The 17,489-nt window shown below is 38.2% G+C and overlaps 1 protein-coding gene across 1 annotated transcript in view; it reads right to left on the bottom strand.

Moving 5' to 3' along the window:
• Positions 1-3,257: 3,257 nt before the first annotated feature.
• LOC133632143 (cyclin-G-associated kinase-like) overlaps positions 3,258-17,489 on the bottom strand; it is an 86,297-nt gene continuing 72,065 nt past the window's right edge. Inside the window, exons 25-29 of the mRNA XM_062024386.1 lie at positions 16,573-16,659; positions 16,236-16,502; positions 12,094-12,242; positions 7,935-8,111; positions 3,258-6,036 (exon numbers count right to left, since the gene is read on the bottom strand). Of these exons, the coding sequence (XP_061880370.1) occupies positions 5,935-6,036; positions 7,935-8,111; positions 12,094-12,242; positions 16,236-16,502; positions 16,573-16,659 (782 nt within the window). The 3' untranslated portion in view covers positions 3,258-5,934. The remainder of the gene's footprint in view (positions 6,037-7,934; positions 8,112-12,093; positions 12,243-16,235; positions 16,503-16,572; positions 16,660-17,489) is intronic.

Raw genomic sequence — 17,489 nt, 5'->3', positions numbered from 1 at the left:
ATGTTAGAAATATACGCCACACTGTGAACCCACACTAAAACACATTTCGGGAGAACATCCGCACCGTAACACAACATAAACACAACACCACAAATACCCAGAATCCTTTGCAGCACTGACTTTTCCGGGATGCTACAAGGTGTGTGTGTGGGGGGCGGGGGAGGCGGGGTTCGGTGGTAGCGGGGGTGTATTGAGTAGCGTCCCGAAAGAGTTAGTGCTGCATAGGATTCTGGGTATTTGTTCTGTTGTGTTTATGTTGTGTTACGGTGCGGATGTTCTTTGTCATTCTTGTTTGGTGTGGATTCACACCGTGGCGTATATTTCCAACAGTGTTAATTCGGCCAACCTCAGTGTGACCTGTATCGCTTTTGATCGAGTATGCGTTGCATTCACGTGTGTGTGCGTACAGAAGCCGCACATATCTTGTGACTGGGCCGGCACGTTGTTAGAATGGATGAAAAGCGGACGTGACGACAGCTCGTAGAGGACGTTAAATTAAGGCAGTGCCTTTAAGACACGCCCCCAAGACTGTGGACTACGAGATATAATGACTGATGAACACCTTGGTTGGATAATGAAGGTTGCCTCAGCTCAAAGTCTGAGCCCCGACATGAATGAACTAGCATCCAAGGAAAGATGGCAGGTATCTGGCTTGGGCACATCAGATTAGATCAGTGTGTTGATCTGCCTCTAACTCCTACTGGGAGTTAGAGGCAGTTTTCTTCCTAGGGGGCGCTAGAGCGCAATTTTGATTTTTGGGTTTTTTTTTTTTTTACTGAACTGGTTGGGGCACGTTTTTGTATGTGTGTGTAAAATTTGGTGAGTTTTGAAGTATTTTAAGGGGGTCAAATTACAGCTCAAAAATCAAAAATGAGTGTTTTTAGTCATTTTTTGTCTTGAAGGGGAAATTGCCAACTTCCTGTTGATTTTTGCCCGAAGAACTTAATTAATGAAAAGTAGGTCTAAGTGAGACCTACATACAGGTTTTGGTTTCATGTCTCTACGACATTCCTACTGGGAGTCAGAGGCAGTTTTCTTCCTAGGGGGCGCTAGAGCGCAATTTTGATTTTTGGGTTGTTGTTTTTTTTTACTGAACTGGTTGGGGCACGTTTTTGTATGTGTGTGTAAAATTTGGTGAGTTTTGAAGCATGTTAAAGGGGGGCAAAGTAGTGCGCAACGGTGCGGAATAATAGGCGGACCCTAATAATTAAAGCTGCAAGCAGCATTGGTCGGGTCCGCCTTTTGGCAGGTGCTAGTCCTAGGTGTCCCAATACTTTTGTCCAGTGGTAGTCCTGAGTGAGACCTACATAGAGGTTTTTGTTTCGTGTCTCTACGACATTCGTACTGGGAGTTAGAGGAAGTTGTGTCTGAGTTCACATTGTCATTATAGGCTATTGTGTGTATTGAGGACAAAGAAGGAGTAATCGCATTTTCGTTGTCATTTTTGGCACCAGAACAGCATCAGTGCTGCGGGTCTTTGAAGGCTCGTAAAATCAAAACTGTAGCACGTATCAAAACGCCGTCGTCAACTTTTAATCAGAAGGGTTCAATCTCTCTCCTGTAGCAGTTTGAAGCCGAAACAACAAACGCGCTCAGAGGAGATAACGTTTGATGTTTGGTGACCGTTTGTAACAAAAATTTTGTTTTGAAGGAGGAATAGCAAACTTCCTGTTGATTTTTGCTGAAGGATGTCAACCTATGAAATGTAGGTCTAGGCGAGACCTACATAGAGGTATTTGTTTCATGTCTCTAAGACGTTCCTACCGGAAGTTACAAGCAGTTTTGTCAGAGTTTTCCTCTGAGGAGCAGTTTTTTCTCTGTTTTTTCCAAAAATTATGTAGAGCACAATTTTGAGTTTTGGGATTCGGTTTTTTTTTAGATCGCAGTTTCCACCAGTCCCAATGTGTGTGAGAATTTTGGTGAGTTTTGAAGTATTTTAAGGGGGTCAAATTACAGCTCAAAAATCAAAAACGAGTGTTTTTAGTCATTTTTTGTCTTGAAGGGGAAATTGCCAAAATTACAGCTCAAAAATCAAAAATGAGTGTTTTTAGTCATTTTTTGTCTTGAAGGGGAAATTGCCAAAATTACAGCTCAAAAATCAAAAATGAGTGTTTTTAGTCATTTTTTGTCTTGAAGGGGAAATTGCCAAAATTACAGCTCAAAAATCAAAAATGAGTGTTTTTAGTCATTTTTTGTCTTGAAGGGGAAATTGCCAAAATTACAGCTCAAAAATCAAAAATGAGTGTTTTTAGTCATTTTTTGTCTTGAAGGGGAAATTGCCAAAATTACAGCTTCAAAATCAAAAATGAGTGTTTTTAGTCATTTTTTGTCTTGAAGGGGAAATTGCCAAAATTACAGCTCAAAAATCAAAAATGAGTGTTTTTAGTAATTTTTTGTCTTGAAGGGGAAATTGCCAAAATTACAGCTCAAAAATCAAAAATGAGTGTTTTTAGTCATTTTTTGTCTTGAAGGGGAAATTGCCAAAATTACAGCTCAAAAATCAAAAATGAGTGTTTTTAGTCATTTTTTGTCTTGAAGGGGAAATTGCCAAAATTACAGCTTCAAAATCAAAAATGAGTGTTTTTAGTCATTTTTTGTCTTCAAGGGGAAATTGCCAAAATTACAGCTCAAAAATCAAAAATGAGTGTTTTTAGTAATTTTTTGTCTTGAAGGGGAAATTGCCAAAATTACAGCTCAAAAATCAAAAATGAGTGTTTTTAGTCATTTTTTGTCTTGAAGGGGAAATTGCCAAAATTACAGCTCAAAAATCAAAAATGAGTGTTTTTAGTCATTTTTTGTCTTGAAGGGGAAATTGCCATCTTCCTGTTGGTTTTAGCCCGAGGATGTGAAATTATGAAAGGTAGGTCTAAGTGAGACCTACATAGAGGTTTTTGTTTCATGTCTCTACGACCTTCCTAGTGGGAGTTAGAGGCAGTTCCCTTCCTAGAGGGCGCTAGAGCGCAATTGTGATTTTTGGGGTTTGGTTTTTTTTTTTACTGAACTGGTTGGGGCACGTTTTTGTATGTGTGTGTAAAATTTGGTGAGTTTTGAAGCATGTTAAAGGGGGTCAAAGTAGTGCGCAACGGTGCGGAATAATAGGCGGACCCTAATAATAATACATTTGATTAACAAGGAACCCAGAAAGACTTGACACTATGAAGTTAGTCAATATGACGAGTGTCTGACAGCCGGACAGTAAAAGCAAAAGGCAAAAAAAACCAATAAAAAAATAGACAAAATGTGGAAATATTCTCCTGGGATCTTTTAATGATTGAAATGTACATTCATGGTATTAGTCGCACATCAGCGCTTTGTTTTGCTGATGCGGTAATAGCGGGGATGATTGTGTCACGTGACTTCCAACGTGGTCACGTGACTTCAAACGTGGTCACGTGACTTCCAACGTGGTCACGTGACTTCCAAAGTGGTCACGTGACCACGTCGCAGACATCTTCCCAAAGGCAAGTAGAAGAAAGAAGAAAGAGAGGATGTGTGGTGAAACATCACGTTGGTATTATTTACTTTGGAATGTTGTATATATTAGAATGTCTAACGTGTCAACAAAAGGCCTAACAAAGAAAGAAGAATAAATAAGAAAGTGACGTTTGGTCCGTGAGGTGAAACAAAAGTCAAATGAGCAGAAAGAGTGATGATAATATTCTTCATGATGTTTCATATTTACAATGATCGCTGGTACAAAAACACACCGTGGACCCCAAGGGCCACAGTCAATCACCCTCTTCACTTGTTGTGACAGCTGTCAATCAAACTGAGGGCCGGTATCAAACTTAGGCTACTTGGTCAACTGTATGCGGTTTTTTCCAAATCCTATTGACAATAAGTGTGCGTGTATGCCCTCCCTCCATCATATATCATTATTTATAAGCTACATTACATAGCATGATGCTAACTGTATGCACTCCCTCCATCATATATCATTATTTATAAGCTACATAACATAGCATGATGCTAACTGTATGCCCTCCCTCCATCATATATCATTATTTATAAGCTACATTACATAGCATGATGCTAACTGTATGCCCTCCCTCCATCATATATCATTATTTATAAGCTACATTACATAGCATGATGCTAACTGTATGCCCTCCCTCCATCATATATCATTATTTATAAGCTACATAACATAGCATGATGCTAACTGTATGCCCTCCCTCCATCATATATCATTATTTATAAGCTACATTACATAGCATGATGCTAACTGTATGCACTCCCTTATCATATATCATAATAAGCTACATTATTAACATAGCATGATGCTAACTGTATGCACTCCCTCCATCATATATCATAATTAATAAGCTACATTATTAACATAGCATGATGCTAACTGTATGCACTCCCTTATCATGTATCATAGTTAATAAGCTACATTATCAACATAGCATGATGCTAACTGTATGCACTCCATCATATACCATAATTAATAAGCTACATTATTAACATAGCATGATGCTAACAGTGTATGCACTCCCTCCATCATATATCATAATTAATAAGCTACATAACATAGCATGATGCTAACTGTATGTGCTCCCTCCATCATATGTATTAAGCTACATAGCATAGCATGATGCTAACTGTATGCACTCCCTTATCATATATCATGATTTATAAGCTACATAACAGCATGATGCTAACTGTGTACACTCCCTCCATCATATATCATAATTTATAAGCTACACGAAACAGCATGATGCTAACTGTATGCGCTCCCTTATCATATAAAACATCATGGAGGTGTATATGGTGACCTAAATAGCATAGCATGGAGCTAACCGTATGCGCTCATATTTTATCATGGAGTGTACAGTTAGTGACATAACATAGCAGGCTGCTAACTGTATGCTCTCCCTCCATCATGTATGATATCATGGAGGAGCATACAGTTAGCTACATAACATAGCATCTTGCTAACTGTATGCTCTCCCTCCATCATCAAGAGCCTCGTTTTTTGGTGAGCAGCAGTTAGCTACCTAGCGTAGCATGATCCTGGCTATGTGCTACCTCTCGTTATTGGCGTGCATACAGTTAGCGACATGCTACGTTATGTAGCTCACTGTATGCTCTCCCTCCATCATTAAGAGCCTCGCTGTTGGTGAGCAGCAGTTAGCTACCTAGCGTAGCACGATCCCGGCTATGTGCTACCTCTCGTTATTGGCGTGCATACAGTTAGCGACATGCTACGTTACGTAGCTCACTGTATGCTCTCCCTCCATCATTAAGAGCCTCGTTGTTGGCGTGCAAACAGTTAGCATCACAGCGTAGCGTGGAGCTCATGTAGCATCCTAAATCTAAATAGTAGAACTAGTGGGTACATACTGCTTTGAGTGGAGGAGGAGAGAAAGTGTTCCGATGTCCCAGTTGCCTGAATGCAGCATGAGAGCAGGACCATCCTCCACTTTTTCCCATAAGAGCCTAACATGAACATCCAGGCTAAAACAAAAAAAAGAGCACTTTTTAAGAGCGAACCTGCAAGTGTCAGTTAGCAGTAATAATGTAATAATAATAAAGTAATAATGTAATAATAATAAAGTAATATAATAATACTTAGACAGCCACAAAGTCTCCATTTTGCTCGTTAGCAACACTTGCAGGCATGAACACAATCTGTTGTTGTTGACAGTTTGAAGTGAAGTGTTGGTCACGTGATTGTCACTCCGGGTGTGTGTGCGGACCACCACGCCGAGAGCGGACCACCACCACCACCACCACCACCACGGCGAGTGCGGACCACCACCACCGCGGGGCCGGTGGCGAGGGGACGACAAGAAGAACAAAGAAGGCCCAATGTGGGCTCAGTCCAGTCCAATCTGACCCAGGATTGAATCCGTTTCGGGGGTGGTTTTTTGTCGTCTTCAAAAAGGCCAAATCCGGTCCAGCTCGGTCCGGTCCGGGTCGAGCCGGTTTTTAAAAGAGCGCTTTGGATCCCTGGTTCTCAAACTCTGACCAGGCGTCGTTCAGTTCCATGAAGATCATCTTAGCGTACTGCTCGTACGGCTGGTCCGTCGCCTGCGTGGACAAGACGGGCACCGGGAATTCCGGGGTTACTTTTTTTCCCCCTACGCTTTGAGCCTCGCGGCTGATAAAATGGTGCGGCTAATTTGTGGGGTTTTTTTCCTTCGCTGACGACCGTAATGCAAACAGTATTTTTTTCTACTCAAATGGATTCTTCAACGTTTGTAAGTTTTACAATATAGCATGACCATGACTTCTGTTTTGTTTGATCAGCCGTTTTACTGCCATTTGGAAACAATTAAGCTATGTGAATAAACATGTGCGACATATTTCTGTGCAAATATCTCATTTCACTTATAGTCCGGCGTGGCCAACATATGAAAAATTACTTTTTTCATAAATGTCGTTTGGTCATTTAGCCATCCATGACGTTCCTACTCATATGATTCTTAGTTTATCACCCTAAGCAACGTTTGTAAGTTTTACAATCTACCCAAAACAATTCTTACTCACTAAAGCGTTCTGAGGTGTCTGCAGGAGTGTTTTCGTGCATAATTATACTGCTGTCGTAATGTCATCAAGCAAGCGTCGTTAGCATTAGCTGATATGCTAACATGTTTTGTTCGTATTGTTAACATACAACGGCATTCTTTTTGTATTGTTTCAGTTTCGTAAATGTACAAAAACGTCACCGGGGACTTATTAAGTCGGTTTCTGCAGCGAGTGTGTCCATGACCATGACTTCTGTTTTGTTTGATCAGCCGTTTTACTGCCATTTGGAAACAATTAAGGTATGTGAATAAACATGTGCGACATATTTCTGTGCAAATATCTCATTTCACTTATAGTCCGGCGTGGCCAACATATGAAAAATTACTTTTTTCATAAATGTCGTTTGGTCATTTAGCCATCCATGACGTTCCTACTCATATGATTCTTAGTTTATCACCCTAAGCAACGTTTGTAAGTTTTACAATCTACCCAAAACAATTCTTACTCACTAAAGCGTTCTGAGGTGTCTGCAGGAGTGTTTTCGTGCATAATTATACTGCTGTCGTAATGTCATCAAGCAAGCGTCGTTAGCATTAGCTGATATGCTAACATGTTTTGTTCGTATTGTTAACATACAACGGCATTCTTTTTGTATTGTTTCAGTTTCGTAAATGTACAAAAACGTCACCGGGGACTTATTAAGTCGGTTTCTGCAGCGAGTGTGTCCATGACCATGACTTCTGTTTTGTTTGATCAGCCGTTTTACTGCCATTTGGAAACAATTAAGGTATGTGAATAAACATGTGCAACATATTTCTGTGTAAATATCTCGTTTCACTTATAGTCCGGCGTGGCCAACATATGAAAAATTACTTTTTTCATAAGTGCCGTTTGGTAATTTAGCCATCCATGACGTTGCTACTCATATGGATTCCTAGTTTATCACCCTAAGCAACGTTTGTAAGTTTTACAATCTACCCAAAACAATTCTTACTCACTAAAGCGTTCTGAGGTGCCTGCAGGAGTGTTTTCGTGCATAATTATACTGCTGTCGTAATGTCATCAAGCAAGCGTCGCTAGCATTAGCTAATATGCTAACATGTTGGTATTGTTAACATACAATGGCATTCTTTTTGTATTGTTTCAGTTTCGTAAATGTACAAAAACGTCACCGGGGACTTATTAAGTCGGTTTCTGCAGAGAGTGTGTCCATGACCATGACTTCTGTTTTGTTTGATCAGCCGTTTTACTGCCATTTGGAAACAATTAAGGTATGTGAATAAACATGTGCAACATATTTCTGTGTAAATATCTTATTTCACTAATATATGGAAGAACTGTTTCCATATTGGGGGAAATAGGGTACATCAGGATGGGTGGAGCTTGGTCTCCTTCATACTTCATTTTTATCCAAAAAACAAGCGTGCCTAGGTCTACGTGTGATGACCCTCATACTGCACCTTATCAGGGTGGACCACCAACACGGCCTTCCTGTAGAACTTCTTCACCTGCTCGGGCGTCACCAGGTCTGCCATACCCACGGGCTTCCAGCGGGTCTCGCCCTCCCACAGCACGGTGTGCAGCGTGGACAGCAGCGCGCGGATGTTCCTCTCCTTGCCCTCGATCCAGTCCAGGATCTAGGAACGGACCGAAGCACTTGAACGCATCGCCAATACGATGACACCTTCTTCACGCTCAGTCATGTGACACCTTACACCAGGGGGGGGGGGCCAAACTTTGTCCAAACGAAATGTCCAAGTATGCAGGGGGGCGGGGCATTATAGAGTAAAATAATAGTGGGAGTGTTGCGTTCAAATGTCTATTAAGTACATCCATAGTAAGGATGGTGTGTTCAAGTGTTTACCATGTAAAATAATAGTGGGAGTGTTGCATTCAAATGTCTACTAAGTACACCAATAGTAAGGATGGTGTGTTCAAGTGTTTACCAAGTAAAATAATAGTGGGAGTGTTGCGTTCAAATGTCTATTAAGTACATCCATAGTAAGGATGGTGTGTTCAAGTGTTTACCAAGTAAAATAATAGTGTTGCATTCAAATGTCTACTTAGTACATTAAAAGTAAGAATGTTGTGTTCAAGTGTTTACCAAGTAAAACATAAACAGGAGTGTTGCGTTCAAATGTCTACTAAGTACACCAATAGTAAGGATGGTGTGTTCAAGTGTTTACCATGTAAAATAATAGTGGGAGTGTTGCGTTCAAATGTCTATTAAGTACATCAATAGTAAGAATGTTGTGTTCAAGTGTTTACCATGTAAAATAATAGTGGGAGTGTTGCGTTCAAATGTCTATTAAGTACATCAATAGTAAGAATGTTGTGTTCAAGTGTTTACCATGTAAAATAATAGTGGGAGTGTTGCGTTCAAATGTCTATTAAGTACATCAATAGTAAGAATGTTGTGTTCAAGTGTTTACCATGTAAAATAATAGTGGGAGTGTTGCGTTCAAATGTCTATTAAGTACATCAATAGTAAGAATGTTGTGTTCAAGTGTTTACCATGTAAAATAATAGTGTTGCATTCAAATGTCTACTAAGTACACCAATAGTAAGGATGGTGTGTTCAAGTGCTTACCAAGTAAAATAATAGTGGGAGTGTTGCGTTCAAATGTCTATTAAGTACATCAATAGATGGTGTGTTCAAGTGCTTACCAAGTAAAATAATAGTGTTGCATTCAAATGTCTACTTAGTACATTAAAAGTTGAATGTTGTGTTCAAATGTCTACTAAGTAGATCAATAGTAAGAATGTTGTGTTCAAGTGTTTACCAAGTAAAACAAACAGGAGTGTTGCGTTCAAATGTCTGTTAAGTACATCAATAGTAATGATGTTGTGTTCAAGTGTTTACCATGTAAAATAATAGTGGGAGTGTTGCGTTCAAATGTCTATTAAGTACATCAATAGTAAGGATGTTGTGTTCAAGTGTTTACCAAGTAAAATAATAGTGTTGCATTCAAATGTCTACTTAGTACATTAAAAGTAAGAATGTTGTGTTCAAGTGTTTACCAAGTAAAACATAAACAGGAGTGTTGCGTTCAAATGTCTACTAAGTACACCAATAGTAAGGATGGTGTGTTCAAGTGTTTACCATGTAAAATAATAGTGGGAGTGTTGCGTTCAAATGTCTACTAAGTAGATCAATAGTAAGAATGTTGTGTTCAAGTGTTTACCAAGTAAAACATAAACAGGAGTGTTGCGTTCAAATGTCTATTAAGTACATCAATAGTAAGAATGTTGTGTTCAAGTGTTTACCAAGTAAAAAAATAGTGGGAGTGTTGCGTTCAAATGTCTATTAAGTACATCCATAGTAAGGATGGTGTGTTCAAGTGTTTACCAAGTAAAATAATAGTGTTGCATTCAAATGTCTACTAAGTACACCAATAGTAAGGATGGTGTGTTCAAGTGCTTACCATGTAAAATAATAGTGTTGCATTCAAATGTCTACTAAGTACACCAATAGTAATGATGTTGTGTTCAAGTGTTTACCATGTAAAAAAATAGTGGGAGTGTTGCGTTCAAATGTCTATTAAGTACATCAATAGTAAGAATGTTGTGTTCAAGTGTTTACCAAGTAAAACATAAACAGGAGTGTTGCGTTCAAATGTCTATTAAGTACATCAATAGTAAGAATGTTGTGTTCAAGTGTTTACCAAGTAAAAAAATAGTGGGAGTGTTGCGTTCAAATGTCTATTAAGTAGATCAATAGTAAGAATGTTGTGTTCAAGTGTTTACCATGTAAAATAATAGTGGGAGTGTTGCGTTCAAATGTCGATTAAGTACATCAATAGTAAGAATGTTGTGTTCAAGTGTTTACCAAGTAAAATAATAGTGGGAGTGTTGCGTTCAAATGTCTATTAAGTAGATCAATAGTAAGAATGTTGTGTTCAAGTGTTTACCATGTAAAATAATAGTGGGAGTGTTGCGTTCAAATGTCTATTAAGTACATCAATAGTAAGAATGTTGTGTTCAAGTGTTTACCATGTAAAATAATAGTGGGAGTGTTGCGTTCAAATGTCTATTAAGTACATCAATAGTAAGAATGTTGTGTTCAAGTGTTTACCAAGTAAAATAATAGTGGGAGTGTTGCGTTCAAATGTCTATTAAGTACATCAATAGTAAGAATGTTGTGTTCAAGTGTTTACCATGTAAAATAATAGTGTTGCATTCAAATGTCTACTAAGTACACCAATAGTAAGGATGGTGTGTTCAAGTGCTTACCAAGTAAAATAATAGTGGGAGTGTTGCGTTCAAATGTCTATTAAGTACATCAATAGATGGTGTGTTCAAGTGCTTACCAAGTAAAATAATAGTGTTGCATTCAAATGTCTACTTAGTACATTAAAAGTTGAATGTTGTGTTCAAATGTCTACTAAGTAGATCAATAGTAAGAATGTTGTGTTCAAGTGTTTACCAAGTAAAACAAACAGGAGTGTTGCGTTCAAATGTCTGTTAAGTACATCAATAGTAATGATGTTGTGTTCAAGTGTTTACCATGTAAAATAATAGTGGGAGTGTTGCGTTCAAATGTCTATTAAGTACATCAATAGTAAGGATGGTGTGTTCAAGTGTTTACCAAGTAAAATAATAGTGGGAGTGTTACGTTCAAATGTCTATTAAGTACATCCATAGTAAGGATGGTGTGTTCAAGTGTTTACCATGTAAAATAATAGTGGGAGTGTTGCGTTCAAATGTCTATTAAGTACATCAATAGTAAGGATGGTGTGTTCAAGTGTTTACCATGTAAAATAATAGTGGGAGTGTTGCGTTCAAATGTCTATTAAGTACATCAATAGCAAGGATGGTGTGTTCAAGTGTTTACCAAGTAAAATAATAGTGGGAGCGTTGCGTTCAAATGTCTATTAAGTACATCAATAGTAAGGATGGTGTGTTCAAGTGTTTACCATGCAAAATAATAGTGGGAGTGTTGCGTTCAAATGTCTATTAAGTACATCAATAGCAAGGATGGTGTGTTCAAGTGTTTACCAAGTAAAATAATAGTGTTGCATTCAAATGTCTGCCAAGTACATTAAAAGTAAGAATGTTGCGTTCAAGTGTTTACCAAGTAAAACATTAACGAGATTGTTGCGTTCAAATGTCTATTAAGTACATCAATAGTAAGAATGTTGCGTTCAAGTGTTTACCAAGTAAAACATAAACGAGAGATGTGATGTTCATGCACGGTTCATTTTATGCACCAGTAAAAAAACATGGTAACACTTTAGTATGGGGAACATATTCATCATTAATTAGTTGCTTATTAACATGTAAATTAGTAACATATTGGCTCTTAACTAGTCATTATTAAGTACTTATTAATGCCTTATTCGGCATGGCCTTATTATAACCCTAACCCTCTATATATAACTTTGTCTTGAATTTGACAAAAAATAAAATTTTATTTTCCACTAAAGTAGTGTTGGGGGAATGCGCATATGAAACTGCTGGGGTTCCGTACCTCCAACAAGGTTAAGAACCACTGTGATAAAGTGATTGGAGCACATAGTTGTTTGTTTACAAAAACATTAAACTAGTTTGACACTCCTGGTGTAAAAGTTAATGAATGTATTTGAAGAACAGAGCCAATAAAAAAAAAAAGCATGTCACCTGTAGTTTGAGAGGATCCATTTCTCTTGTGAGCTCCTCCCTCCTCATTTCAGCGATAGTCCTCGGCCCTTTTCTGTCAAACTTGGAGGAGAAACCCTGAGTGGACAGCAAGTCCCCGAAGTCCTCCTCCTTTACTTTGGGCTTGGGGCCTGGGTCACGTCAGGACAGGAGGATTTTAGAAGGATGCAAAAGTAGTTTTCTCATTAAATGTATTTATTGTGTGAATGCTCCAAAACATTCACACATGCTTTTCTACACCAACATTCATCTATTATGCAACTTCTTCTTCTTCTTCTCCACATTTTGGTGCGCTCTACCTTCCACATTTTTCAACCCATTCAAACCCTTCCAACTTCAAACTGTTCAGCCTATTTAGGAATCGCGGACTTCCCCTTAAAAAAAAAAAAAATCCTAGATTTCCAGGACGATTTTCCTATTTTAAAATGAATTGGCCAATTTTCAAACTTTCCCCATTTCCAAATTATTCAACCAATTCAAACTATTCCACCATTCTGGAAATTCAAAATATCCTTTTTTCAAATAAAAAAAAAATTCCCGGATTTCCCCAAATTGTTATTTTTTTTCCCATTTTCCCCCATTCAAAATAAATTGTCCATTTTTCCAACTTCCACAATTTCAACATTTTTCAAACAATTTTAAACCATTTCACCCTCACCACATTCAACCCATCCTGGACATTCAAACTAGCATTTTTCCACGTTCAAAAAATTTCCAGGAATTTTCCGGTTTTCCCGAAATTCCGTAATACCATTTCTCAATTACAAATGTTACTACTTCAACATTTCTCGATTTGCAAAATTCCAACACCAACCATTCAGAACATTCAAATGTTTTAGCATTTTCAAAAAAATTCCCGCTTTTCCCGAAATTCCCTTTGAAATGAATGGGACATTTTTCAAAGTTGCACAACCCCCCACATTTTTATTCGATTCAAACCCTTCCAACTTTCAACTTGAAAAAATTTAGCCTTTTCAGGAATTAAAAAATAATTTAAAAAACCCCAGGATTTCCTAGAATTCCCAGTTTTTAGGGATATTTCCCCATTCAAAATGAATTATCCAATTTTCAAACTTTCACAATTCCCAAATGTTTTAACCGAATCAAACCATTCCACCTTCAACACATTCAATTCATCCTGGAAATTCAAATAACCATTTTTCCACTTTCAACAAATTTCCAGGAATTCCCGTTTTTTTCTAACCTTATTTCCAACCTTTTTTACTGTGAAGACTCTTTTCACATTTTTCAACCCATTCAAACCCCTCCAACTTCAAACTGTTCAGCCTATTTGGGAATCGCGGACTTTGCCTTAAAAAATACAAATAAAATCCCAGATTTCCAGGACGATTTTCCCATTTAAAATTAATTGGCCAATTTTCAAACTTTCCCCATTTTTCAAGTCGTTCAAATTATTCCACCATTCTGGAAATTCAAACTATCCTTTTTTCAAATAAAAAAAAAATTCCCGGATTTCCCCAAATTGTTATTTTTTTTTCCATTTTCCCCCATTCAAAATGAATTGTCCATTTTTCCAACTTCCACAATTTCAACATTTTTCAAACAATTTTAAACCATTTCACCCTCACCACATTCAACCCATCCTGGACTCAAACTATAATTTTTCCACGTTCAAAAAATTTCCAGGAATTTTCCGGTTTTCCCGAAATTCCGTAATACCATTTCTCAATTACAAATGTTACTACTTCAAATTTCTCGATTTGCAAAATTCCAACACCAACCATTCAGAACATTCAAATGTTTTAGAATTTTCAAAAAAATTCCCGCTTTTCCCGAAATTCCCTTTGAAATGAATGGGACATTTTTCAAAGTTGCACAACCCCCCACATTTTTATTCGATTCAAACCCTTCCAACTTTCAACTTGAAAAAATTTAGCCTTTTCAGGAATTAAAAAATAATTTAAAAAAACCCAGGATTTCCCAGAATTCCCAGTTTTTAGGGATATTTCCCCATTCAAAATGAATTATCCAATTTTCAAACTTTCACAATTCCCAAATGTTTTAACTGAATCAAACCATTCCACCTTCAACACATTCAATTCATCCTGGAAATTCAAATAACCATTTTTCCACTTTCAACAAATTTCCAGGAATTCCCGTTTTTTTCTAACCTTATTTCCAACCTTTTTTACTGCGAAGACTCTTTTCACATTTTTCAACCCATTCAAACCCTTCCAACTTCAAACTGTTCAGCCTATTTGGGAATCGCGGACTTCGCCTTAAAGAATAAAAATAAAATCCCAGATTTCCAGGACGATTTTCCCATTTAAAATTAATTGGCCAATTTTCAAACTTTCCCCATTTTTCCACTCGTTCAAATTATTCCACCATTCTGGAAATTCAAACTACCCTTTTTTCAAATTAAAAAAAAAATCCCGGATTTCCCCAAATTCTTATTTTTTTTTCCATTTTCCCCATTCAAAATGAATTGTCCATTTTTCCAACTTCCACAATTTCAACATTTTTCAAACAATTTTAAACCATTTCACCCTCACCACATTCAACCCATCCTGGACATTCAAACTATCATTTTTCCACATTCAAAAAAATTCCAGGAATTCCCGGTTTTCCCGAAATTACGTAATACCATTTCTCAATTACAAATGTTACTACTTCAAATTTCTCGATTTGCAAAATTCCAACACCAACCATTCAGAACATTCAAATGTTTTAGCATTTTCAAAAAAATTTCCGCTTTTCCCTAAATTCCCTTTGAAATGAATGGGACATTTTTCAAAGTTGCACAACCCCCCACATTTTTATTCGATTCAAACCCTTCCAACTTTCAACTTGAAAATATTCAGCCTTTTCAGGAATTAAAAAATAATTTGAAAAAAAACAGGATTTCCTCGAATTCCCAGTTTTTAGGGATATTTCCCCATTCAAAATGAATTATCCAATTTTCAAACTTCCACAATTCCCAAATGTTTTAACCGAATCAAACCATTCCACCTTCAACACATTCAATTCATCCTGGAAATTCAAACAACCATTTTTCAACGTTCAACAAATTTCCAGGAATTCCAGTTTTTTTCTAACCTTATTTCCAACCTTTTTTTTACCGCGATGACTCCTTTCACATTTTTCAACCCATTTCAATTGTTCCACTGTCAAAACATTTCTCTTAGTCAGGACAAAAAAACAGGTTGGTTTAAGAAACTGAAAAATTCCCGTTTTTTTTGGAAATTCCATAAAACAATTTCTCAATAAAAAGTGTTACTACCTCAACATTTCTTGCCCGATTTAAACAATTCCAACACCAACCAGTTCAGCTCATTCAGGACATTCATGCTCCTTATCATTTTTAAAAAATACCGCTTTTCTCCAAATTCCCAAATTTCCAGGAAGTTCCCATTGAAATGAATTGACCATTTTTCAAACTTCCACCATTTCTACATTTTTAAAGCGATTCAAACCATTCCAACATCAACACATTCCACTCATCCTGGACATTGAAACTAACACTTTCCCAAGTTCAACATTCAGACTACATTCTGTCAGCATTTCAGTTCAACCTCAGCATTGGAGCATTCCCACCATGTCATTCCTTCAGGAATTGCCTCATCTAGTTCTTATTATTTAAATTGTACTTCTTTTTTAGTCTAATTAATATATAACCCAGCATGGACGAATAGAACAGACAAGTCATTGTTTTGTCTGCTCGCGGAAAACAAACATCCTAATCTACGATTTGACTCCCTCGAACGGCCTTGACGCTGTGAAAACAGGACCAGGGTGTTTCCGAGGACACCTCAACGATGGACACTTTTGACCTCCCTCCCTCCTGACAATAAAGACCTATCTGATCTATCTCTATCTATCTGAATTAATTAATTTCTAATTTTTAATATAAATGTATTTTATATTAAAAAAAATAAAAACAGAAACTTTGAATGTAATGGACGGCGTGGCTCTGATTAGTAGAGCGGCCGTGCCCAGCAACTTGAGGGTTGTAGGTTCAATTCCAGCTTCCGCCAGTCTACCCCAGGGCAGCTGTGGCTACAAATGTACCTTACCACCACCATGGCTCTCACTTCTCGCTTTAAGCGTGTACAAAAGCGCTATATAAATCTAATCCATGATGACTATTATCATGTGCTTACCAAATCCCGCAGTTCGAACGCCTCGCTCCTCCCGGCCTCCGATGACGCTGGAGAAGTTGAGGTTGTAGTTGGGCTTGGCAGACTGAGCGCCGGAAGGCTGCGGGGCCGACGCCTCCTTGGGCGCAGACCCAGACTGCCATTGTTTGTTTTGACTGGAAGCAGCTCTACCGGCCTGCCAGGACTGGGCTTGAGGCTTGGCGGCAGAGGACGAAGAGGAGGAGGAAGACGAAGGTACTTTTGTGCCGGACATGGTACTGTTGGTTGAATCTGGACGAGACAAGCTTGGTCAGTTGAATTCAGTGCGTCAGTAAAACCTAATCTCATCTGTTAGACTTACTTGGTCGTTTGGAGCTGAGGTTTCCCAAGTCAGCAAAAGGATCAAAGGTCTGAGATTTGGCCTTTGACATTGACGCCAGACTAGAAGCTACAAACACAGAAATATGCAAAAAAAAAAGTCAATAAGGACCTCTTGTGGCACTTTACCACGACCCGTCAGACATTTGAAGAAAGCACAAAAAGATGAACTCTGAGTTATGACTAAGCTCCTAACTCAGAACACTCACATCTTAAAGAGGACCCAACTTTTCTTTCCTGATGGTACCTGCTCTTGTGTATTTGGGATCTGCACAAGTCCTGACAATGTCAACTCAAACCATGGAAGCATGGTGGAGATATTTATAAAAGAACCTTACCTTCTTTCATACGTCTTCCAAACAAGCCGTTTGAGATTGTGGCGTCTGCGGATATCTCCACATATGGTAAAGGTTTACCCAGAGGGCTTATCGCGAGTCCGCCATTTTTAATTTATGCAGGAGCGATCGTAGTACAACTACATGCTGTTGCGTTGACCAGCGTTCCTCCAATGGGGAATTCAAATGGCTAGTCTCTCCCAGATTCTTTTTATGGCAATAAGCTGATGTTTATATTCAATCACCAGGCTGTAGTTGGTATTTTGTGGTTTATTCTCCAAGCTTAGAGGACAAACGTGAGACCAATCTAGCACACCAGTGTTCCCTCGCCCGGTCTAGCTCGGTCTCCCCTCAAACCCCCGGAAGTCCCGTGATCTTCCCTCTGTCCCTCGCCCCCACTCCCTTTGTTTAGACTAGTCAGATGAAACTAAAATGGAGCTGTTTGGCCACAATACCCAGCAATATGTTTGGAGGAGAAAAAGGTGAGGCCTTTAATCCCAGGAACACCATGCCTACCGTCAAGCATGGTGGTAGGCCTGTTTTGCTGCCAATGGAACTGGTGAAT

Source organism: Entelurus aequoreus, linkage group LG17 (assembly GCF_033978785.1).
Source record: "Entelurus aequoreus isolate RoL-2023_Sb linkage group LG17, RoL_Eaeq_v1.1, whole genome shotgun sequence".
NCBI lineage: Eukaryota > Metazoa > Chordata > Actinopteri > Syngnathiformes > Syngnathidae > Entelurus > Entelurus aequoreus.
Note: the sequence above shows the minus strand (reverse complement) of the source record. Positions and strands in the feature narration are given on the sequence as shown.